The sequence below is a fragment of the Schistocerca americana genome, chromosome X (assembly GCF_021461395.2).
Source record: "Schistocerca americana isolate TAMUIC-IGC-003095 chromosome X, iqSchAmer2.1, whole genome shotgun sequence".
In the NCBI taxonomy this organism is placed as follows: Eukaryota; Metazoa; Arthropoda; class Insecta; order Orthoptera; family Acrididae; genus Schistocerca; species Schistocerca americana.
Window position 1 is genome coordinate 264,684,099 of NC_060130.1, and position 26,087 is coordinate 264,710,185.

Sequence of the window (26,087 nt, forward strand, 5' to 3'; positions counted from 1 at the left end):
CGATAAATGCAAGCTAAGTAAGGAGCCATTGCAGTAGAGTACTCTCTGTAAAACATTCGTAACAAGTAGAAATTGCGTGTCATACTTGTACTCGGTCCCGAATGCAGGTGATACGTCACAAATTGCGGTATTCGTCGAAGTGACAGGCTTAAAGCATCAAACTGCCATTATTTTTGACGAGTGTAATTCTTACTCAAATGTAGCGAAAGGACTATGTTGGATGAAGGGTGTCTCACGGACTCAACAACTCCTTCTACGTGGCAGTCGATTTTCACAACTGCCAAAATTCGAAACAGCCATAATCGCCGCTGGTACTCCTGACAATCACGCCAGGGATGAGTAATAAAAGATGGAAACAAGGAAGATAGGGGTCTGACGTCCCGTCGACAACGAGGTTATTGGAGACAGAGCACAATGATGAGGAGAAACGCTGACGGAAAAATATCGAACACCAAAAAATAATTAATGTAGAGTAACGAAATTTCTAGAATACATTTGTCGAGGTAACATGTTTAAGTGATTAACATTGCAAGATCACAGGTTAATGTAAGAGTGAGATAAGCCATTGCAAATGTCAAATGCTGGTACATTAATAACCGGTGTAACAGACAGAGTGTTGCATGCAAGCAAGCAAACGTGCATGCAATGTGTTGTACAGGTGCTGGATGTCAGTTTGTGGGATCAAGCTCCATGTCTGTTGCACATGTGCGGTCAATGTAGGGACGGTTAATACTGATTGTTGATGACGCAGGAGTTGTTACCGATCATAATCCACATTTGCACGGTTTTCCAGCAGCTCTGGTGGTCGAGTAGGCCAAGACAGTTCAAAATGTAGACACTTTGTAGACCATGTTGGGTTGCAACAGCAGTACGTCGGCGAGCTTAATCCTGTTGGAAAACACCCCCTGGAATGCTGTTCGTGAATGGCAGCACAACAGGTCTAATCATCGTACTGACGTATAGATTTGTAGTCAGGGTGCGAGGGATAACTATGAGAGTGCGCCTACTGCCATAAGAAATCGTAACCCAAGTCATATCTCTAGGTATAGGACCAGTGTGTCTAGCAAGCAGGTAGGTTGGCTGCAGGTTCTCAGCTGGCCTCCTCCTAACCAACAAACGGCCTTCACTGTCAGCGATGCAGAACCTGCTATCATCGGAAAACCTCTACCCTACTCTCCTATCAGCTCTCGCTCGACAACTCTGAAGTCGCAAATGGAAGAGCTTTGCGGTCAGTGGAATGACTATCACATCTCCATCTACATTTATACTCCGCAAGCCACCCAGCGGTGTGTGGTGGAGGGCACTTTACGTGCCACTGTCATTAGTTCCCTTTCCTATTCCAGTCGCGTATGGTTCGCGGGAAGAACGACTGCCGCAAAGCCTCCGTGCGCGCTCGAATCTCTCTAATTTTACATTCGTGATCTCCTCGGGAGGTATAAGTAGGGGGAAGCACTATATTCGATACGTCATCCAGAAACGCACCCTCTCGAAACCTGGATAGCAAGCTACACCGCGATGCAGAGCGCCTCTCTTGCAGAGTCTGCCACTTGAGTTTGCTAAACATCTCCGTAACGCTATCACGCTTACCAAATAACCCTGTGACGAAACGCGCCGCTCTTCTTCGGATCTTCTCTATCTCCTCTGTCAACCCGACCTGGTACGGATCCCACACTGACGAGCAATACTCAAGTATAAGTCGAACGAGTGTCTTGTATGCCACCTCCTTTGTTGATGGACTACATTGGTTCAAAAATGGTTCAAATGGCTCTGAGCACTATGGGACTTAACATCTGAGGTCATCAGTCCCCTAGAACTTAGAACTACTTAAACCTAACTAACCTAAGGACATCACACACATCCATGCCCGAGGCAGGATTCGAACCTACGACCGTAGCGGTCTCGCGGTTCCAGACTGACGCGCCTAGAACCGCTCGGCCACACCGGCCGGTGGGACTACATTTTCTAAGGACTCTCCAAATGAATCTCAACCTGGCACGCGCCTTACCAACAACTAATTTTATATGATCATTCCACTTCAAATCGTTCCGTACGCATACTCCCAGATATTTTACAGAAGTAACTGCTACCAGTGTTTGTTCCGCTATCATATAATCATACAATAAACGATCCTTCTTTCTATGTATTCGCAAAACATTACACTTGTCTATGTTAAGGGTCAGTTGCCACTCCCTGCACCAAGTGCCTATCCGCTGCAGATCTTCCTGCATTTCGCTGCACTTTTCTATTGCTGCAACTTCTCTGTATACTACAGTATCATCCGCGAAAAGCCGCATGGAACTTCCGACACTATCTACTAGGCCATTTATATACATTGTGAAAAGCAATGGTCCCATAACACTCCCCTGTGGCACGCCAGAGGTTACTTTAACGTCTGTAGACGTCTCTCCATTGATAACAACATGCTGTTTTCTGTTTGCTAAAGACTCTTCAGTCCAGCCACACAGCTTGTCTCATATTCCGTAGGCTCTTACTTTGTTTATCAGGCGACAGTGCGGAACTGTATCGAACGCCTTCCGGAAGTCAAGGAAAATGGCATCCGCCTGGGAGCCTGTATCTAATATTTTCTGGGTCTCATGAACAAATAAAGCGAGTTGGGTCTCACACGATCGCTGTTTCCGGAATCCATGTTGATTCCTACAGAGTAGATTTGGGTTTCCAGAAATGACATGATACGCGAGCAAAAAACATGTTCTAAAATTCTGCAACAGATCGATGTCAGAGATATAGGCCTATAGTTTTGCGCATCTGCTCGACGACCCTTCTTGGAAACTTTCCAATCATTTGGGACCTTCCGTTCCTCTAGAGACTTGCGGTACACGGCTGTTAGAAGCGGGGCAAGTTCTTTCGCGTACTCTCTGTAGAATCGAATTGGTATCCCGTCAGGTCCAATCGACTTTCCTCTGTTGAGTGATTTCAGTTGTCTTTCTATTCCTTGGACACTTATTTCGATGTCAGCCATTTTTTCGTTCGTGCGAGGATTTAGAGAAGGAATTGCAGTGCGGTCTTCCTCTGTGAAACAGCTTTGGAAAAAGGTGTTTAGTATTTCAGCTTTACGCGTGTCATCCTCTGTTTCAATGCCATTATCATCCCAGAGTGTCTGGATATGCTGTTTCGATCCACTTACTGATTTAACGTAAGACCAGAACTTGCTAGGATTTTCTGTCAAGTTACAGAGCGTCTATCTCGGGGCTGTCAAACTAAACGATTTGTAACAGTTCGTTGTGTCATTATGGTGCCAACTACTGTTCAGATTGCTGCTGCTGATGCATTACGCACTACGATGCGCCAGAGTCGTACGCTGAACGCGGTGGTCTTTCGCCTCGGTAGTTCCACGTGGCCGTCCGGAGCCCGGTCTTCTTGTGACTACGTTCTCGTGAGCACTGCTGCCAGCAAATACGTACAGTAGCAGTGGCTACATTCCTACCAAGTCTTCCTGCAATATGGCAGAAGGAACATGAAACTTTTCACAGTCCTATACGCGACTCAGTAATGGTGCTGAAAATGGCGTCTTTGTTGCCTAAAAGGCATTCTTGACTGACATCAACTCGCCACGCCCAATGTCAAAGGTAACTAACGCTCACGACCGTTACAGCGTGTGTTTAAAGCAAACCTGATTTGCAACCTCGTAGTGGCGCTACTAGCGCCGCTCTAAGACGACTGGTGCGAAATCGGAATAGACATCTTTTAGATGTAGACACACGCCTACCAACTTTCGTTTACGTCGTACAATTCCTGCTTGGTGTTGAGATTTTTTCCGTCAGTGTAAATCTTTCGAGCCCCTTTTCAAAGCAACTAACCCAAGATTCGCCACTATAGATTTAGGGAAATCATAGAAAATCGATCGCCAGATAGGGATATGTGTGTCGCTCTTTGTGATTCCAATGCTTTAACCACAGCGCAAATTAAAGATTCAATAAGAGGCACATTTTAAAGACGATATCAAGAAATAAATTAGGAATATTGATGTGTAAAATACTGAAATAAGATATTCTTTCACCTGGAGTTACGAAGACACAGGAAGGAGAAGCTTCGGCGATGACTGGATACTGCGCGCCGCTAGGTGTACTGGATCTCCAAGGGCACTCGTAGCTGTAATACTCAGCACCTGCGAAAAAAAAGTTTGTTCACTGGTTTCCATAAGGCAGTGAAAAATCTCAAGAACCACGAGAACTCGACACCTAAGGGCCGAATCTAATGAAAAGAAACCAAAGGCGAAAACTTGCAACACAGTATAAATAAACTTGAAGATTTTGTCTGACAATGTATACATGCTCGAACGTGAAACATGTTTATGTCTACGATATGGGTGTAGCAGTACATGTAATGCAAGTAATGCCAACGCAGTGTTATTGTCAACTTCTCTCCTTCAGCAAAGAATGTAGGAGCAAGAATAGGTGACAATCTAATGTGGACTGAGCAGGTAATTGCAGTGTGCAAGAAGGAGTTAGCAGCTCCCTATGCCGTTTAAAAATATGAAAAGCTCTTTCTTCTTGAACTGAAAAAGAAACTAGTACGAGTACAAACACTTCCAGGTATTGATTACAGCGATGTTACCCTGCAAGGCCTTCCCCAGGAAAGTTCACTTCGCCTGAAACTGGTTATGAATGCCTGTGTTCGTTACATTTGTGTTCGAGTATTTGATCACATTTTAGCATCAAATGCTCAGCTATCCTGGCTGCATGTAGACAAGAGCACATACTCCAATATCCCCTGCCGTCTCTACTGTCTTGTCAATGAACACTATCCCTCGTATCTCTCCTCGATTTTAACGGTCTTGTCTGTACAATTTCAGAAATATCCAATCTCCTCAGAGCAAAATCCCTTCTGTCCCACTCTGTCGCTCAACCACTTTTTCGAGGTCCTTCTAAGTAACAGGAACCCGGATCTGGAATAACTTTTTATTGTTATATCAGAGAAGCGAATAACATCCCCAGTTTCAGAAGATAGTTATGACGGATCTGCTAAAGCAACAATAATGATATCGTTGTTCTCACTCGCATTAGTTATCCTTGTACGTCCCTATTTCCAACTTAACCTTCCTCATTTCTCAGTACTCTTAGCCGAGGCTGTCTCCTTAAATTTGCTTTTCACCAGAATTCGCAGTATCAGTAAACACCTATTTTGTACACCTATAAATTCGTCTTACATCTGCCACTATCATTATTATTATTGTCTTTATTATTATTATCATTATTAGTAGTAAAAGCTGCAGTATTACAGGTAATGCCAATATTAACTTTGTTAGTTCAACTCAGTAGGTATATAATTTACTTACATTTCCGCTTCAGACATTCAGATCATTTTAACACTAGTTGTCGTATTGAAGTTGTTATCTTTTAGGAAACTATGATTTAAAAGAGGTACTGCACTTGTGTGTGAAACGCTGATTCGATGAAAGAGATGGCCCTAATCAGATGCAAATAAATAAAACAAATAGATATTACCCAAGCAACACTACACTGAAGCGCGAAAAAAAAAGACTGGCATTGGCATGCCTGTTCAAATACAGAGATATGTAAATAGCCAAATACGGCGTTGCGCTCGGCGACGCCTAAGAAGGACAACACGTACCTGGCGCAGTTGATAGATACGTCAGTGCTGCTACAATGGCAGGTTATCAAGATTTAAGGGAGTTTGAACGTGGTGCTATAGTCGGCGCATGAGCAATGGGACGCAGCATCTCCGAGGTAGCGATGAAGTGGGGATTTTCCCGTTCGACCATTTCACGAGTGTACCATGAATATTAGGAATGGGACCAACGCCGACTGAAGAGAATCGTTCAACCTGACAGAAGCGCAACCTTTCCGCAAACTGCTGCAAATTTCTATGCTGGACTATCAACAAGTGTCTGCGTGCGAACCATTCAAAGAAACATCATCGGGCTTTCGGAGACGATGGCCCACTCGTGTGCCCTTTATGACTGAAAGACACAAAGCTTAAACCCTTGCCTAGGCCCGTCAACACCAACATTGATAAGTTGATGACTGGAAACACGTTGCCTGGTCGGACGAGTCTCGTTTCAAATTGTATCGAGCGGATGGATGTGTGGCAATTGAATCTCAATGTAGACATGTGTAATGTGCTGCGAATACACAGAAGGATAGATCCTTTATCATTTAGCTACAAAATAGCAGGTCAGCAACTGGAAGCAGTTAATACCATAAATTATCTGCGAGTACGCATTAGGAGTGATTTAAAATGGAATGATCATATAATGTTGATCGTCGGTAAAGCAGATGCCAGACTGAGATTCATTGGAAGAATCCTAAGGAAATGCAATCCGAAAACAAAGGAAGTAGGTTACAGTACGCTTGTTCGCCCACTGCTTGAATACTGCTCAGCAGTGTGGGATCCGTACCAGATAGGGTTGATAGAAGATATAGAGAAGATCCAACGGAGAGCAGCGCGCTTCGTTACAGGATCATTTAGTAATCGCGAAAGCGTTACGGAGATGATAGATAAACTCCAGTGGAAGACTCTGCAGGAGAGACGCTCAGTAGCTCGGTACGGGCTTTTGTCAAAGTTTCGAGAACATACCTTCACCGAAGAGTAAAGCAGTATATTGCTCCCTCCTACGTATATCTCGCGAAGAGACCATGAGGATAAAATCAGAGAGATTAGAGCCCACACAGAGGCATACCGACAATCCTTCTTTCCACGAACAATACGAGAATGGAATAGAAGGGAGAACCGATAGAGGTACTCAAGGTACCCCCCGCCACACACCGTCAGGTGGCTTGCGGAGAGTGGATGTAGATGTAGATGTAGATGTACGGGTATGGAGACAACCTCACAAACTGCGGGGGACTGTTCCAGCTGGTGAAGGCTCTCCAATGATGTGGGGTGTGTGCAGTGATATGGGACCTCTGGTACCTCTAGATACGACTATGACAGGTGACACGTACGTAAGCATCCCGTCTGATCACCTGCATCCATTGCGCATTAAGACGGACGTGGGCAATTCCAGCAGGACAATGCGACACCCCACATGTCCAGAACTGCTACAGAGTGGCTCTAGGAACAGTCTTCTGAGTTTAAACACTTCCGCTAGTCACCAAGCTCCCAAGACATGAACATTATTGAGCACATCTGGGATGCCTCGCAACGTGCTGTTCAGAAGAGATCTCCACCCCTCGTAGTCTTACGGATTTATGGACAGCTCTGCGGTATTCATGGTGTCAGTTACCTCCAACACAACTTTTGACGTTAATCGTATTGCAGCCCTTAGGCTCGCTCGGGGGAGCCCTACACGATGTTGGGCACGTGTACCAGATTCTTTGGCTCTTCAGTGTAGATCACATGTGTGATCCTGTTACTAACGGTGTCTGTTAATTACATAGGAGAATAATGACATTTTTGTTGAAAAGCTTTCCTTATTGTGGCAAAATTTCGAGAGGAGGTCTACGAACAGCAATATACGTCTCGGGAATAGCAAATGAGCTGTATCTGATTTCGATAAAAAAACCGAACTGTTTTCTGTTGGCGAGACGAGTGCAAAGTCTTCCAGATTTGTTGCAGTGTAAGATGAAATCGTCGAATGTTGCGCCAGCTTAAGGGGTTACACGAACTTCAGCGATGCCATCTTTATAGATCAGTGTAATCATAGTTCTAGGAAAAGACACATGAAGCCATGGGCGGCCACCTACAGGTATTTTATGTTCGAGCGGTTCTAGGCGCTACAGTCGGGAACCGCGCGACCTCTACGGTCGCAGGTTCGAATCCTGCCTTGGGCATGGATGTGTGTGATGTCCTTAGGTTAGATAGGTTTAAGTAGTTCTAAGTTCTAGGGGACTGATGACCTCAGAAGTTAAGACCCATAGTGCTCAGATCCATTTTTTGTTGTACATTTAGTGTGTTGCATACCTATTGGGCGTTACCTTATTTTGACCGCTTTGTTTTCGTATGTGATCAATGTCTTACTAGGTTCCCCTAGAGAACTGAAAGCGGTGAAATATCTTGAAACTGAGTGTGGGTATATAAAGGGTCACGTAACCTATGGAACATTATCGTCTTGTCGTGTTAAAATTCTTCTTATTTCCGTGCTTGTTAAGGAAACTGTGTGAGGAATTCCGCCTTATTCAAGAAACACACACAAAGGTATCTTGCATAAGGCGGGATTTCTCATCCAATCTGCGGAACAATTTCGTTATACGTCGTTATCGTCCTATCTGTTACTTAAAAATAAACAGTATTTGTGGCAAAATTGGAACTGTCATTGTTTAATTGAGGTTTTAGTCGAAAATTGTTGATTTATAACGTGAAACAGAGGGATATTTTTGAAAAAATTAAAAAAATGCAGATTTATCATATAGCACTAGAAACAACACACGGAATTTTTACAGAATATTTCGAGAAAATATGACAGGATATCAACCTCGAAGCTTATGCTTCAAAAGACAAGATGGAACACCGGAGACAAATCCGAAGAAAAACTGTGAAATATTAGCTCGATACGTTGACACATTACTCAACTGCGATGAACCAAAACAGAGAATACAGTTTACAAATCCAGAAACTAACCAGGACTCCGAACACCCAACACACGAAGAAATAGTGAAAATAATAAAATCATTGAAAAATGACAGAGAACCAGGAGAAGACGGACTAATTGCAGAAATATGGAAATTAGACCATGAAAACATTACACCCAAAACACACAGAATAATCAAAAACATCTGGGAAACATAAAAGGTGCCAGAAGAATGGAAGTCAGTCCTAATACACCCTCTCCACAAGAAAGGAGACAAAACAGACCGTAATAGCTACAGAGGAATTTCGTTAGTGCCTGTGACGTACAAAATTCTATCCAAATGGTCCAAATGGCTCTGAGCACTATGGGACTTAACTTCTGAGGTCATCAGTCCCTTAGAACTTAGAGCTACTTAAACCTAACTAACCTAAGGACATCACACACATCCATGCCCGAGGTAGGATTCGAACCTGCAACCGTAGCGGTCCCTCGGTTCCAGACTGTAGCGCCTAGAACCGCTCGGCAACTCCGGCCGACCAAAATTCTATCCAACGCTCTATTAAATCGCCTAGATCCTCAGATAGATTCACATGTCGGAGAGTACCAAGCAGGATTCAGGAAGGGAAGATCGTGCAGTGAACAGATCTGGTGCCTGAGAACAATATTAACAACGAGAAAGTCCAGAAACACCACAAAAACATCTGTTAATTTCAAGAAGGCATACGGTTTCATTGACAGAGAAACACTTTTCAGAACACTGGAAGAAATGAAGGTAGACAACAAGACCAGGAAACTAATTCGGGAAACATTAACAAATACAAAATCCAAAGCGAAGTTCATGGGAGAGATCTTGGAACCGTTCGAAATCAAGACAGGAGTGAGACAGGGATATGTCCTGTCATCCATTTTATTTAACGCAGTTTTAGAGAAAATAATCAGGACATGGGTCAAAGGAGTCAGTGGGGTAAAGATGGGGAGACACAAAAATAGAACCATAAACATAAAATGTCTTGCCTTTGCTGATGACATAGCCATCACAACAAATAACAGAAAAGAAGCCAAAGAAGCCCTAGAGACACTACATGAAATCGCAGCCATAACAGGACTACAAATTACGTATGAAAAAAACCAGTACATGGACACAAAATCCACAGACAGAAACCTATTGGTAACGAAGTGTGGAAAGATAGCTCAAGTAGAAAGTTTCAAATACCTGAGAGATATTATACGGAAAACAGGACTAACTTCGACAGCCAATGAAGAAAGAATTGCAAAGCTACAGACTTACATGGAATCATTACAACAAAAGAAGTATTTCCGTTAATGCCAAATCAGACACTACAAAACAGTAGTCTTACCAGAAGCCTTGTATGTCCCAGAAATGATAGTAATCAGGGGAAGAACGATTCGCCTGGGCATTAAGTCAAACAGAGCTTGGATGGCGTGTACAGGTACAGCTGCCCAAGCAGCTTCAACACGATACCACAGTTCATCAAGAGTAGTGACTGACGTATTGTGACGAGCCAGTTGCTCGGCCACCATTGACCAGACATTTTCAACTGGTGAGAGATCTGGAGAATGTGCTGGCCAGGGCAGCAGTCGAACATTTTCTGTATCTAGAAAGGCCGATACAGGACCTGCAACATACGGACGTGTATTATCCTGCTGAAATGTAGGTTTTCGCAGGGATCGAATGAAGGGTAGAGCCACGGGTCGTAACACATCTGAAATGTACCGTCCACTGTTCAAAGTGCCGTCAATGCGAAAAAGAGGTGACTGAGACGTGTAACCAATGGCACCCCATACCATCACGCCGGGTGATACGCCAGTATGGCGATGACGAATACACACTTCCAATGTGCGTTCACCGCGATGTCGCCAAACACCGATGCGACCATCATGATGCTGTAAACAGAACCTGGATTCATCCGAAATAATGACGTTTTGCCATTCGAGCACCCAGGTTCGTCGTTGAGTACAGCATCGCAGGCGCTGCTGACGGTGGTACGATGTCAAGGGTAACCGCAGCCATGGTCTCCGAGCTGATAGTCCATGCTGCTGCAAACGTCGTCGAACTGTTAGTGCAGATGGTTGTTGTCTTGCAAACGTCCACATCTGTTGACTCAGGGATCGATACGTGGTTGCACGATCCGTTACAGCTATGCGGATAAGATGCCTGTCATCTCGACCGCTAGTGATACGAGGCCGTTGGGATCCAGCACGGCGTTCCGTATTACCCTCCTGAACCCACCGATTCCATATTGTGCTAACAGTCATTGGAGCTCGACCAACGCGAGCAGCAATGTCGCGATACGATAAACCGCAATGGCGGTGGGCTACAATCCGACCTTTATCAAAGTCGGAAACGTGATGGTACGCATTTCTCCTCCTTACACGAGGCATCACAACAACGTTTCACCAGGCAACGCCGGTCAACTGCTGTTTGTGTATGAGAAATCGGTTGGAAACTTTCCTCATGTCAGCACGTTATAGGTGCTTCGTGCTTCGTGGTGTAGCAATTTTAATGGCCAATAGTGTATATGCCACGAAGACGACACTTTCTCCGATTCGTGTATTGATATGCCGGAGTTACCTGTTAGAGAAATCACCAGCAGAAGACGTCCTATCTCTTGCAAAATATAACAGCAGCTCCGCCCCAGGTAGCAATATACCAGAGCAACAAGTTGACGCGGTCACCAGTTCACGGCGCCCGATAAATAATCCCGTGAGACGACTCAAAAATCAGCGAACGCGATGTGCCGGAAGATGTAGCAGCACTCCACATGTCGAGCATTTTATCGACTTTGCTCTGTATACGTTAACTGGTCAAAAGTATCCGGACACCTGTTTGTGGACATTAATATGGGGTGTGTGCACTCTTCGACTTTATGACGGCTTGAACTATACTGGGGACACTTTCAGTGAGGTGTCTGAATGTCTGTAGAGGAATTTCAGCGCACTGTTATTAAAAATCCGAAACCAGAGAAGGTAGTGATGCTGGACGCCGGGTTCTGGAGCGAAGTCGACATTCTAACTCATCCCAAAAATGTTCCATTGGGTTCCGGTTGGAAGTTAGGAACAGGTCAGTCCGTTTCAGCAATGTTACTGTCCACAAACCGTTACCTCATGAAATATGCTTTATGATGACAAGGTACACTGTCATTCGGATACAAATAATCATCGTCCACGAAGTGTTCCTCTAAGTACGCAATACAGAATACTGCAAAATGAGTTCGTATCCTTCGGCATTTAATTTTTTCTTAAGCGTAATAAGGGGACCACACGATAACCATGAAAAAAACCCTATACCGTAACACAACCTCTTCCGTATGTCGCTGTTGGAACTACAGATGATGGCAGGTAACTTGCTCTCGGGATTAGCGAAATCCAAACCCTTCCATCGGACAGCTACAGAGTATAGCGTGATTCATCACTCCAAAACACTCGTTTCCAGTCATCCACTGGCAAGAGACGTCACTTTTTTCACCACCTTAACCGTCGCTTAGAAATGATTGCAAAAATGTGTGACCTAAAAGGAACTGTTTGACCATTGTACCTCATTGCTTTTTAACTCCCTATGCAGAATTGTTATCCTAGCAAGACAGCTGTTAGTACTTTTGGAACTAAAGAGTGATTCTATTCGTTGAATTCGTGCGATTTTTTGCAACCACCCTTTGCAATGTCCGACAGTTCTTGTCCGTCAGTATATGAGGTGGACCTGGTGTTGGTTTAGCTCTAGTTGTTACTTCGCGTTTCCACTTCACAATAGCATTGCCTTCAGTCGACTTGGGCAGCTTTAGAAGGGTTGAAATATCCCTGTTGGATTTGTTATCAGGTGACACCCAACGACTAGACCACGTTAGAACTCACTGATCTCTCCTGTCCGACCAGTTCTACATCTATATCTACATATATACTCTGCTAGCCACCATACGGTGTGTGGCGGAGGGCACATTTCGCGCTAAAGTCGTATTCCCCCCTCTGTTCCACTCGCGGATCGCGCGAGGGAAAAACGACTGTCTGAACGCCTCAGTACGAGCTCTAATTTCCCTTATCTTTGAATGGTGATCATTACGCGATTTGAAAGTTGGTTGTGATAATATATGTTCTACATCCTTGGCGAAGATCGGATTTCGGAATTTAGCGAGCAGCCCCTTCCGTTTAGCGCGTCGTCTATCTGCAAACTTTCTATGGGATTTGTAATGCTCTCGTGATGGCTAAATGTACCAGTAATGAATCTTACCGCTCTTCTTTGGACCTTTTAAATCTCTTGAATCAGACCCAACTGGTAAGCCCGCCGGGGTGGCCGAGCGGTTCTAGGCGCTACAGTCTGGAACTGCACGACCGCTGCGGTCGCAGGTTCGAATCCTGCCTCGGGCATGAATGTGAGTGATGTTCTTAGGTTAGTTAGGTTTAAGTAGTTCTAAGTTCTAGGGGACTGATGGCCTCAGAAGTTAAGTCCCATAGTGCTCAGAGCCAACTGGTAAGAGTCCCATACAAACGGACAATACTCTAAGACTGGACGAACTAACGTATTGTAAACAATTTCCTTTGTTGAAAGACTGCATCGCTTCAGAATTCTACCAATAAACCGCAACCTAGAGTTCGCCTTGCCCGTTACTTGTGTAATCTGATGATTCCATTTGAGATCATTTCGAATAGTCACACCCAGATACTTGACGGATGTTACCGCTTCCAAAGACCGGGCATATATTTTGTACTCGTACATTAATGGGTATTTTCACCTTGTGATACGCAGTAGGTTACACTTACTAATATTGAGAGATAACTGCCAGTCATTACACCACGCATTCATTTTCTGCAAATGCTCATTGATTTGTTCACAACTTTTGCGCCATACTACTTTCCTGTAGACTACAGCATCATCGGCAAACAGTCTATTGCCGCTGTCAATACTATCAACCAGATCGTTTATGTAAATCGTAAAATGCAGCGAACCTATTACTCTGCTCTGGGGAACACCTGAAGTTACGCTTGTCTCTGTTGAAGTCACTCCTTTCAGGACGACATACTGCTCCTTGTCTGTTAGAAAACTTTCTATCCAATCGCATATGTCATCGGATAGGCCGTAAGCAAGCACTTTTTGGAGCAAGCGACAGTGCGGACCTGAGTCAACCGCCTTTCGAAAGTCGAGAAATATGACATTAACCTGGGAGCCGGTGTCTAGAGCCTGTTGTATATCATGCACAAAGAGGGCCAGCTGTATCTCGCATGACCGCTGTTTCCTAGAACCGTGCTGGTTTCTGCAGATGAGCTTCTCTGAGTCTTGAAAGGTCATTATGTTCTGCTGCTATGTCAGCACAATACATCTCTCCTCCTGTTGTATTGGCGGATCCGGCTCTTGTGACATCTAGTGGTCAATTTGCATTTCATAGAGGTGTCCAGATATTTTCGATCAAATAGTGTACATATAAAAAATACATTTTCCAATGTTACATGGTTCCAAATTTTTGTCTGGACCAAATCGTCAAAGAACTAAATTAAAATTAGTTAACACTCCCTTGTTTTGACGAATATTTTCTGGAGATTTTCTCTGGTTGTGAGACAAATGCCGGAACTGGAAATGCCTAACCAAATATTCACAGTTTGGATTTGGCTCTGCCGCGCTACGAGGACGTCTTGTATTTATATGAAAAGAGCCTGATTCCACAGCGGCTTACAACTGTCACATCCTTGGCAGTTTCGTCCTTTTACAGCCGAACAGATTTGATGAAGAACACGCCCTATGTTAGAGTGCCATGGGTATCGTAAAATGAGGTGAATAGAAACTGCGGGGTGAATAGAAACTGCACTTCCAAAAAAGTTATATGCTATCGTGTCAGAAGACAAATGGGATTATCATTCAAAAATTTGTTTGTCTAGGATGGTAGTGAACCAGTGTAACAGGAAAATTATGAATTTCAACGTTGGCGACACTCTAAGTTCATATTTTGTTTACTGCGTGACAAACATAGGATGTGGCGCTGAATTTGCTTCGAACTTTATCTGTAAGTACGAGTCTAAATTGTGTCGTTTTAAGTACGTGGTTATCAAAGTTGCAATTCTTTAACTAACGGTTCAGCTTTAAATTATACTTCAGTCTGACTTGAAATTCGTCCAATTGAAAATGTAGGGTTTACGGAATTTATGAGGTGAACAGAAACAGTAATCGTTAGTGTTTCTTCAGAAGAAGGCCAAGAATTTGAGGGAAATGAAAAAGCATCTGGCACATTTCTCATCCCAGGAGAGTGATTAAACGGTTCAAATGGCTCTGAGCACTATGGGACTTAACATCTTAGGTCATCAGTCCCCTAGAACTTAGATCTACTTAAACCTAACTAACCTAAGGACATCACACACACACATGCCCGAGGCAGGATTCGAACCTGAGACCGTTGCGGTCGCGCGGTTCCAGACTGTAGTGCCTAGAACCGCTCGTCCACTCCGGCTGGCTAAGCTGTGATTAAAGTATATGGGAAAAAACAGCAGTAATTTAATTTTTATAATTTAACATTTGTAATTTAGGAGGAAAAGATTATGTTGGGCTTTCTTTTAACAAAGAAGACCGATTAATCACGTTTTATTTAACAGTTGTGGAGTCATTTTTTAATCAAGGAGATGTTGTTCGAAATCCCCCGTCACTTCTGGGGATACGACTTGTAGATTCAAAGACATGATCGTTCTTAACGATAGTGCCAGTACTGCATATATTCACAAGTAAACCAAGTCCAACAGTTTACTGTTACAGTAAAGTTTATTTATTGCTATCGTTTCGGCCTGCTATGGACCACGAAGATTTTTATCTCTTCCCTGATTGTGATTTCCTTCTTTTTCCAGTAGATTTTCATTTTGGCTGACTGTGCTTCTTTTCTCTGTTTTGACCATTTGCAGGCAAGACGTGGAACTTGCGTAGTTTGCGAAATAAGGTTTTTAGTAATTTTGACTTTTTCTCTGAAAACTTCTCGATCCTGAATGGCATCAAATGAAATTTCAGCTTCCTGTAAATCCTTTTTATCTTGGCTTGCCCATTTTGAATACGATTTTGTTTTTGAAATTGATGAATGTATGCGATGAGTAAGTCTTTGCGGGTTCATTCTTTCCAGATGACCAAAAAACATGATTCTCCACTTCATCATGCTGGTAACAATGTCTTCTGTATGTTCGTATAATTCACAGTTGTGTCTTCGGCGGAATTCTCTGTTTTCTTTGATAGAGCCAATGATTTTCCTCAAAATTTTCCGGTCTTTTATTTTAAGTTTTAGTAATGGTCCTTTCTAAGTCATGTTTGAACATTCTGATGCGTACAAATACGGTCTAATTACGGTGTTATAATGACAAAGTTTTACGTTTAAAGACAGGCTTTTGCTTTTGTATAAGTCTTTGCACAGATGAAAAGCACCTTCTAGTTTAGAACACCTACTTTCTACAGCTGCATTTTCTGAACCGTCAGGTGTAATTATTTCTCCAAGATATTTAAATTTCTTCGACTGCTTGATTTTCTCTTGTTGTATTTCAATATGAGGAGGAGCGTGTTTGATGTTTCTGATGAATTCGGTGTTAAATGGTACTTTTAGGCCAGTCTTAGCAGCAATTGATTGTAGGCTGGACACTTGAACCTTAGCTTCGTCAATATTATTTGCAATGTGTGCCAGATCATCAGCAAAAGTCAAACAGTTTCCTCCGAGGCGATTTCTTTTGTGTCCAATTTGAATCATATAACCTGGTGGTACGGTGCTTTTCCACTCTCTGACTATCTTTTCCAGGACACAGTTGAAAAGCAATGGAGAGAGTAGGTCACCTTGTCTCACCCCTGTACAGATTTCAAATGGTAGTTAGAGATATAACAAGCTTGATTAGGAAACCAGGATGAAATACAATAATTCGCGCAAAATTTTTAGTTTTTGTGTTAAGTCAAACTTTTTTTCAACCAGATCAATTTTGTTTCTTATTCTCCTAGATCCAAAACAGATTTCGATGTGTCCCTACTCCTCCGAGAGACCAGTACATAGAAATAATAAAACGATAACACTAGTATTCTATTTTATCATAAAAGAATGAGGTACGTATTAAACCTAATTATAAGTTTCAAGTTAGGTGCAAGACCTATAATTCCATGTAATTTTGATTTTCATACTTCTACTTAAAATCATCAATTTTTTTCTCCTACAGTTGAAAACTGTTTCTATTCACCTCATTTCATGGTAATCATGCCTTCCGACATGGAATCTTTTGGCCAGTTTTGTAACTATTCCATCGACCTGTTCGGTATGTATCTATTTTTATGCCTTACAGAACATGAATTTTAATATTGATATCACATGTCCTGAGAGGACTGAGGCACTAATAATACATTGTTATTAACCTCTTCCGATGAGTCGTCCTAGAATGGCAATGCTCTGTGCTGCATTAATTTAACGTCATGTGAATTTTCTAAAAGTGGTCTGAAAAGCTAATTGGATAACATGTATAGATGTAAGAACTGATCAAAGATTGCTTGGCAATTGAACCAAGTTAGTCGACTAGATTCGACAAGCTCAGATTGAAGCAACCTTGTTAGACAGACAAGAATAATGAATAACATGAGAAACTTTCGCTTCTCCATGTACTGCAGAATGATAGTAATATGTTCTGGAATCTTGCGTTATGTCCTTCGGGATGTGGTGACTGCAACGTTGTGAACGTATTTTCCAACTGATTGCCCATGATATGAATTCGCCTCGGCTCTGTGCAAATGCATTTCGAATACGCTCAAAGTTTCCATTTGACGCTATTTCGCTTGTAGATGCCATTTTTTGTAACGTTATTACGTTTGCCTGTGACTAGAGGGCTGTTTGTTGAACCGGTTGTGGATTTTATATTGCATATGAGCAATTAATTCACTCTTTGAAAGCTGTAGAATACAAATCAACTGTTCCACTCGCATCGCCGTTTTATTGCGAAGAGAAATCAGCACAGTTTTGTTGCACTGACAAAGAGAACTAGGTGGTATTTAATCTCTCTCCAACAACGTTCAATATAAGGTGCATTCAAGTTCTAAGGCCTCCGATTTTTTTTCTAATTAACTACTCACCCGAAATCGATGAAACTGGCGTTACTTCTCGACGTAATCGCCCGGCAGACGTACACATTTTTCACAACGCTGACGCCATGATTCCATGGCAGCGGCGAAGGCTTCTTTAGGAGTCTGTTTTGACCACTGGAAAATCGCTGAGGGAATAGCAGCGCGGCTGGTGAATGTGCGGCCACGGAGAGTGTCTTTCATTGTTGGAAAAAGCCAAAAGTCACTAGGAGGCAGGTCAGGTGAGTAGGGAGAATGAGGAATCACTTCAAAGTTATTATCACGAAGAAAGTGTTGCGTAACGTTAGCTCGATGTGCGGGTGCGTTGTCTTGGTGAAACAGCACACGCGCAGCCCTTCCCGGACGTTTTTGTTGCAGTGCAGGAAGGAATTTTTTCTTCAAAACATTTTCGTAGGATGTACCTGTTACCGTAGTGCCCTTTGGAACGCAATGGGTAAGGATTACGCCCTCGCTGTCCCAGAACATGGACACCATCATTTTTTCAGCACTGGTGGTTACCCGAAATTTTTTTGGTGGCGGTGAATCTGTGTGCTTCCATTGAGCTGACTGGCGCTTTGTTTCTGGATTGAAAAATGGCATCCACGTCTCATCCATTGTCACAACCGACGAAAAGAAAGTCCCATTCATGCTGTCGTTGCGCTTCAACATTGCTTGGCAACATGCCACACGGGCAGCCATGTGGTCGTCCGTCAGCATTCGAGGCACCCACCTGGATGACGCTCTTCGCATTTTCAGGTCGTCATGCAGGATTGTGTGCACAGAACCCACAGAAATGCCAACTCTGGAGGCGATCTGTTCAACAGTCATTCGGCGATCCCCCAAAACAATTCTCTTCACTTCCTCGATCATGTCGTCAGACCGGCTTGTGCGAGCCCGAGGTTGTTTCGGTTTGTTGTCACACGATTTTCTGCTTTCATTAAACTGTTGCACCCACGAACGCACTTTCGACACATCCACAACTCCATCATCACATGTCTCCTTCAACTGTCGATGAATTTCAATTGGTTTCACACCACGCAAATTCAGAAAACGAATGATTGCACGCTGTTCAAGTAAGGAAAACGTCATTTTAAGTATTTAAAACAGTTCTCATTCTCGCCGCTGGCGGTAAAATTCCATCTGCCGTATGGTGCTGCCATCTCTGGAATGTATTGACAATGAACGCGGCCTCATTTTAAAACAATGCGCATGTTTCTATCTCTTTCCAGTCCGGAGAAAAAAAATCGGAGGCCTTAGAACTTGAATGCACCTAGTACGTTTCTATCTTTAACAGTTGTTTGAAACGAAACTAAAAAGTTGGTTTCTTTCTCTCAAGAAACGGAGTTTTATTCACAGTTAGTGCTACTCAATTATTAACAATGTACCAAACGTGGCCCGGTCATAACTACAGCGTCAGACTACAACTTCTAGGTAATGCATTTCTATCTTCATTCGGTCTGATTATTTCTTTGTTTTTAGAGTTGAAGTGAATTTAAATTCTCACGACGTTTGGTGGAGTGAAAAACTCAAGTCCCTCTACAATTGACTGGTTCATCTGGGTCTGAGGTCGGGGAAAGCAAACGCATTGGGCCAACCACAATAAAGCACAATGGCACTGAAATGAACCTCAGCATGACAGATGAACTTTTAAATAATAACGTAGACATGGCCTTTGGATTTGATGATTACCTCAGTTCTGTATGTTAGGACACGCTGCACAGGCTATAACAGTGCAAGTATCAGGAGGTCCCAAGCTTTTTTGAGATTATGTGTCTCTTTGTGTGTGTCTTCCCTGTTTTCCGAAATTTCCACAGTTTATCTACTGCGCATCGCTTTTTGGAAGTAGATAGATAAGATAGCGCTTCAGAATGCTCATAATTTCATGCAAGGGCAATGCGACACATATTCACGCAATAACTGCAGTTTCAGGAGACAGGCGGTCCGCACATCTTTAGAACAATGTGGGTTTTTCTATGTATCAACATTCAGTTAACTGCCAGAGATGACCCAATTCGAAATACTGAGAAATACCACTCTACGTGAAAATTCTTCTTCATTTGAACAAAATTATCATCACGATGAGGATGAAGAGCTGCATTGGATTTAAGATGAACTCGTCCCATCAATCCATTTTGCCGTGCCCATTTCTCTGAAGCTGCTTTATGGAACATAAGCAGTGATATTTCCCATGGTACAGAGATATTTCTTTACTTGAGCGATGTGTCGTTGTTCAGACACGGGACCCGCGTCCACGATGGAGAGAAAAATGGAGGTGTATCGTCTCGTCAAGATATTCCGCAAGTCACAGTCGCACTGTGTTTGACCCGCCACATACAGCTTAACACCTTGCAATACATGAAGGTGAAGTACTCCCGGATCGAATCCGAGGGGAGATTTAACGAGCGATCGTTTGGTACCTTGAGCAGCCTGGCTATGGTATTTAGGCGGTTTTCCACTCTCGTTTAGGCAACTGGGCGAGTCAGGAATCTCCGCCTACGAAAATAAACAGTTAAAATTCGATAACATACAGATCAAAGTGCACATGAATCACAGACAAGTGGCAATTAAGACATTCTTCCATTAGGCTGACTGACAACTGTGGCGACAGAACGAGCATCTGGTCAAAAAGTTAAAATAAAATAAAATTTGACAAATTATGAAAACAACGGATGATGCCTTGTACTGTCTAACAGACACGAGATGCTAAGATAATGAAAGGCAGTGCATTACGTGTGTACTGTCTAAGTCGTGTTAACACCACAGAGTTACTAAAATAAAGACAACTAGATCGTTCATGGTTGATCATGTAGCATTCCCACATTGAACAGGAGTAGACTTGTCATTTGCAGGGCAACCCTGTGTAAAAAATGCTTTGTTCGTGTGCCGCTTCCTACTGCAACAGGAAGAATGGAAGCAAAAATAAAGATGTAAGTAATTTATGTTTCACAAGTTAATTTTTCATGGTTATTGTTTACGTTCTAATATTATTTTTCCATAATATTTTCTCAGAAAACAAATGGTTCTACCATAATCAGGTGATAGAATATGGATGTTCGTTTCCGTTTGAATTCCCTCTAACTAATTATTCCTTTAAGCAGAAGTGGATAGACGCGATTTCCAAAGAGAATTTTAGATCTACAGCAAATCACTGGCTGTGCTCTTCTCATTTTGAAGTGACTGATACCTATAAAAATATGGCAACACAACGTCAGCTAAAGGACGACGCTATACCCACGTCGTCTGTATATACACCGCAAAGATAAAGTACAGTTTCCTGGGAATCGCGTAATATATGTGGGAATAATCTCATAACTATCTAAGAGGTGCAGTTAAATGAAATCGAGACAGGTGGAAAAAGCAAGTTAACAGTTTATTATTTCAAAAGTTATCCCACTGTGAGACAAGACCATTGTTCATGGAAAAATGTCTGCGGTTGCTTACGGAACCATGATTGTGCCCAAGAGTGCACCTATTCGTCTGAAGCAAATCTACGGCAACGAATGCCATGCGTCAGTGCTCCAAAAACATGGAAATCGGATGGGGAGAGATCGGTACTGTATCGAGGATGTGTAAGGGTTTCCCAGCGAAACTTGTTCACCCTACTCGAAATAACAGGCAAACCAGCTCTGGAAAAGTCATGATAACCTTTTTCTTTGACTGAAAGGGCCCGCTGCTCATTGACTTTCCGGAACACGGCAGCACAATTAACACACAGTGGTACGTGGACACACTGCAAAAACTGAAGTGCACCAAGTTCAAACGGCCACAAATGTTGACGGACAGCATCATTCTGTCAAGGTTGTTCGGACAACGCTGCAGAAATTTCGCTGGGAATCCCTCACACATCCTCCACGTAGTCCTGACCTCTCCCCACACGATTTCCTTATTTCTGGAGACCTGAAGGAGGACATTCAATGTCGTCGAATTGCTTCGGATGAAGAGGTGCACTACTGAGTACAATTATGGTTCCGTAGAAAACCGCAAACATTTTTCTCTGAACGCACTGAACGTCTCGTTTCACCGTGGGATAAATGTATTAACAGTTATGGAGATTGCTTTTGAAATAAACAGTTTACTTCCTTTTTCCTGTCTGTCTCGTTTTCATTTGACTGCCCTTTATATAATAATTGTATCTTTTCTAGGTTACTGAGGAAGGTAAACCACGCAAGCCGAGGAAGTATATTGACTGTTCAAAACGAGTGTGAGAATGAAATTGTCGGTTCAAACAATGCAATATAAAAATATTAACATAAATGAAAAACAGTGAAAAGTACGTGCACAAGACAGAGGCAGAGTGTGTGGTAGTCAGGAAATTTTAAAAATGAATGAAAGTGAAACATTTAGTGAATGATAAAATAATCTAAAACTCTGCTACTTCTAAAGTTCCACGTAACGATCTTGAATCATTAACTTGCCGCATTTTCGCTCCCCCATCTCAGGAAGGACGCTACATTCTTGTACAGATATCTGTTAATTCCCGTCTTTTAATGTAGATCAAATACAGTAAAATAGGAAACTACATCCGTTTAAGAATAAGTTGAAGGAAGACCTGATTATTCAGTAGAATTTCCGAAGCAAACAAGATTTTATTTTGTTCTTTAATTTGCTTTTGTTGTAACTCATTCCGGCCAAATCAGTATGCCAGTATTTATATTCGTCCCGGCAAATGCCAGCTGCAGCTGTTACATGCTCCACTTTGGGAACAATTGCTTCAACTCTCCGCTATGGCGTCGGGCTTGGCTCTCAGTTTACACCGAGGTGACAAAAGGGCTTGGTTCGGACTTTACACTCAGCTGACAGGAGTCATGGGATAGCGATATGCACTTATCAGATGGCGGTAGTATGGCATACACAGTGCATTTGCGGAACTGCCATTTGTATTCCGGTTATTCACATGGAAATGTTTCTGACGGGATTATGGCCGCACGACGGGAAATAACAGGCTTTAACGCCGAATGGCAGTTGAAGCTAGACGCATGTGACATTCTGTTTCGGAAATCGTTAGGGACTTCAGTATTCCGAGACCCAAACGGTCAAGAGTTTGCCAAGAATATCAAATTTCCGGCTTTACCTCTCACCACGGACAACACGGTGGCCGACGGCCTTCACATAACAACCTAGGGCAGCGGCGTATGCGTTGACTTGTCAGTGCTAACAGACAAGCAACACCAAGTGAAATAACGGCACAGATAAATGTGGAACGTATGACGAACGTATCAGTTAGAACAGTGAAGTGAAATATGGCGTTAATGAGGTATGGCAGCAGACGACTGACGCGAAAGCCTTTGCTAACAGCCGGCCGAAGTGGCCGAGCGGTTCTAGGCGCTACAGTCTGGAACCGCGCGACCGCTATGGTCGCAGGTTCGAATCCTGCCTCGGGCATAGATGTGTGTGATGTCCTTAGGTTAGTTAGGTTTAAGTAGTTCTAAGTTCTAGGGGACTGATGACCTCAGAAGTTAAGTCCCATAGTGCTCAGAGCCATTTGATTTGAACCTTTGCTAACAGCACGACATCGCGTGCAACGCCTATCCTGCGCTCGTGGCCATATCGGTTTGACAGGAAAACTGTGGCCTTGTCAGGTGAGTCCCGATTTCAGTTGGTAAGAACTAATGGTACGATTCGTATGTGGCGCAGACTTCCCCAAGAAGCCATGGACCCAAGTTATCAACAAAATGGTTCAAATGGCTCTAAGCTCTATGGGACTTAACATCTGAGGTCATCAGTCCCCTTACACTTAGAACTACCTAAACCTAACCAACCTAAGTACATCACACACATCCACGCCCGAGGCAGGATTCGAGCCTGCGACCGGAGACTGAAGGGCCTAGAACCGCTCGACCACAGCGGCCGGCTAGTTATCAACAAAGCACTGTGCAAACTGATGGTGACTCCATAATGGTTTGGGTTGTGTTTAAATGGATTGGACTGGGTTCTCCAGTCAGACTGAACGCGTCATTACTGGAAATGGTTATGTTCGGCTACATTTCCAACCATTCATGGACGTCATATTGCCAAAAATCGTTGAAATTTTTATGGGTGACGATGCATCATGTCACGGGGCCACAATGGTTCAAATGGTTCAAATGGCTCTGAGCACTATGGGACTTAACATCTTAGGTCATCAGTCCCCTAGAACTTAGAACTACTTAAACCTAACTAACCTAAAGACATCACACATATCCATGCCCGAGGCAGGATTCGAACCTGCGACCGTAGCAGTCCCGCCGTTCCGGACTGCAGCGCCTAGAACCGCAAGACCACCGCGGCCGGCGGGCCACAATGGTTCGCGATTGGCTTGAAGAACATTGTGGGTCATTGGAGCCAATGATTTGGCCACCCAGATCGCCCAACATGAAACGCATAGACCATTTTTGTGGTGGTGATAAGTTCCTGTGGGACCAAACTGCTGAGGTCATCGGTCCCGAGGATTACACACTACTTAACCTAACTTACGCTAAGGACAACACACACACCCATGCGCGAGGGAGGACTCGAACTTCTGACGGGGGCACCGCGTGAACCGTGGCAAGGCGCCCAAGACCGCGCGGCTACCCCGCGCGGCGCATCGAACATTTATGGGGCATAATCGAGAGTTCAAAATCTTGCACCGGCAACACTTTTGCAATTATAGATGGCTACAGAGGCAGAATGGCTCAATATTTCTTCAGGGGACTTCCAACGACTTGTCGAGTTCATGCCAAATAGAGTTGCTGCACTACGCCAGAAAAAGGAGGTCCGACATGAAATTAGGAGGTATCCTATGACTTTCGTCACCTCGTTGTAGCAGTAAACAGCTTGTAATTTCGTAATGATGTTTGTAACACAGTGCCGCGGAGACGCCATATGAACCGCCTTTGTTGAGTGGAATCCTAGGACGACAGGGGACACCAGAAACAGGACAAAATAATAGTAGCGTTCAATAAGCCACAAGGGATCTTATGCTCGGTGGCCCCTAGCCGCTGTTCGAGAAGAGGCTAGACAGACAGTCTTACGGGACTTGGTAAGATTGTCTGCCGCGAGTAGTGAGTGTAATGGGCAGGGGCACTATGAATGTAGTGTATGGACGTCAAGTTGGGAATGTGGGTCTCACGGGGAGCGTGCAAGAGATAAATCCCTGCAGTCGTACTATCCTCTGTGACCTCGGTGGCGCAGATGGATAGAGAGTCAGCTATGTAAGCAGGAGATTTCTGGTTCGAGTCCGGGTATGGGTACACATTTTCAACTGTCCCCGTTGATGTATATCAACGCCTGTCGACAGCTTAGGGTCCTGGTTTAATTATCATTTCACTCTGATTATATGTGAACATGGGAGAATAACAGAAATAACTTTAAAGACAAGTGGTCCCCCCCCCCCCCCCCCCCCGATAGCCTATCTACATCCGGTAATTAGTAGCGTCTCCTCCACAGGCAATGTTGGTGCAATTTTGATTTTAATATAGGTAAAATAATAAAACTTCTGCCATATAACGAGGCTAGGTATTCGTGTTTTCTTGCTGTCGATCATTTGGAGTTTTCTCTGGGCTGAGGAATACGGGAGAACAGTCTCCTTTCATGTTCATCAGGTGGCGATGACTCGGGCGCCTGGGGTGACCTGTAATAGTTTACGTGCGCTTTTCCTTCCACGGGGCATCTAGTCCTTTATTTCGAATTTCTGGTTAGAGAGACTCCCGATCTCCTTTCAAATCATTGGGTCACATCAGGTCACGTGCCTCGTTATTAGTTTAGACGCGCTTGTGTTTCGTGGGTGGGGGGGGGGGGGGCGGGGGAGGGGGGCAGGAGGAGAAAGAACCAGAGAGTTTTTCGTCACACTGGACGTTGGCTCGGTGGCGTCCAGACCTAGCGAGGGCGAGTGGGGCTTCGCTTCTTTGGCTGGATTGAAACAGAATTGGAGAAGAGGTAGTTTCGGTCAGGCATCGTTAAATTTTAGAGTTCTCACTGTTATTATTCATTTGATGTGTAGCACATTAATAACTTCGGCGATTCGCGAGTGAACTTTCACTTAATAAGTCTCTGAGCACATACGAGGGCGTGCTGAAAAGTAATTCCTCCGATTTTCTATGTGAAAACGATAAAAGCTTTTTAAGTAAGCCAAACGTCATTAACATTTTACATCTTTATTCTTCATGTCTACATATTCACTCCTTCTTCCGCTAGAGGGCCCCGAATTGTAGCCTGCAAGATAGCGTCGTGTAACGTAACTACACTGATCAGCTGGAACATTGTGACAAGCGATCTACTATCTATATAAACCCGCCCAGGAGATAGCAACGTCACCTGGCGAGGAATCGGCAACGACGACTGAAATGGGCACTGGACGTTGGCGTAGTAGCAGAGCGTTGCATGGTCTGATGAATCCCGATACCTTCTTCCTCATGCCGATGGGAGGATGCGAATCTTCCAGGGGAACAGCTCCTTTACACCTGTGCTGCGGGAAGGAGACAATCTGGCGGCGGCTCCGTTATGCTCTGGGGAATATTCACAGGGGCATTTATGGGTCCAGTGGAGCTCGTAGAAGGCACCACGACGGTCAAGGAGTAT

General features: G+C 43.7%; 1 protein-coding gene across 1 annotated transcript in view; it reads right to left on the reverse strand.

Annotated features, from left to right (window-relative positions):
• The window catches only part of LOC124556672 (paired mesoderm homeobox protein 2-like), a 526,161-nt gene that overhangs the window by 93,456 nt on the left and 406,618 nt on the right, over window positions 1–26,087 (reverse strand). Inside the window, exon 4 of the mRNA XM_047130638.1 lies at window positions 4,019–4,126. Coding sequence (XP_046986594.1) covers window positions 4,019–4,126 — 108 coding nt within the window. The remainder of the gene's footprint in view (window positions 1–4,018; window positions 4,127–26,087) is intronic.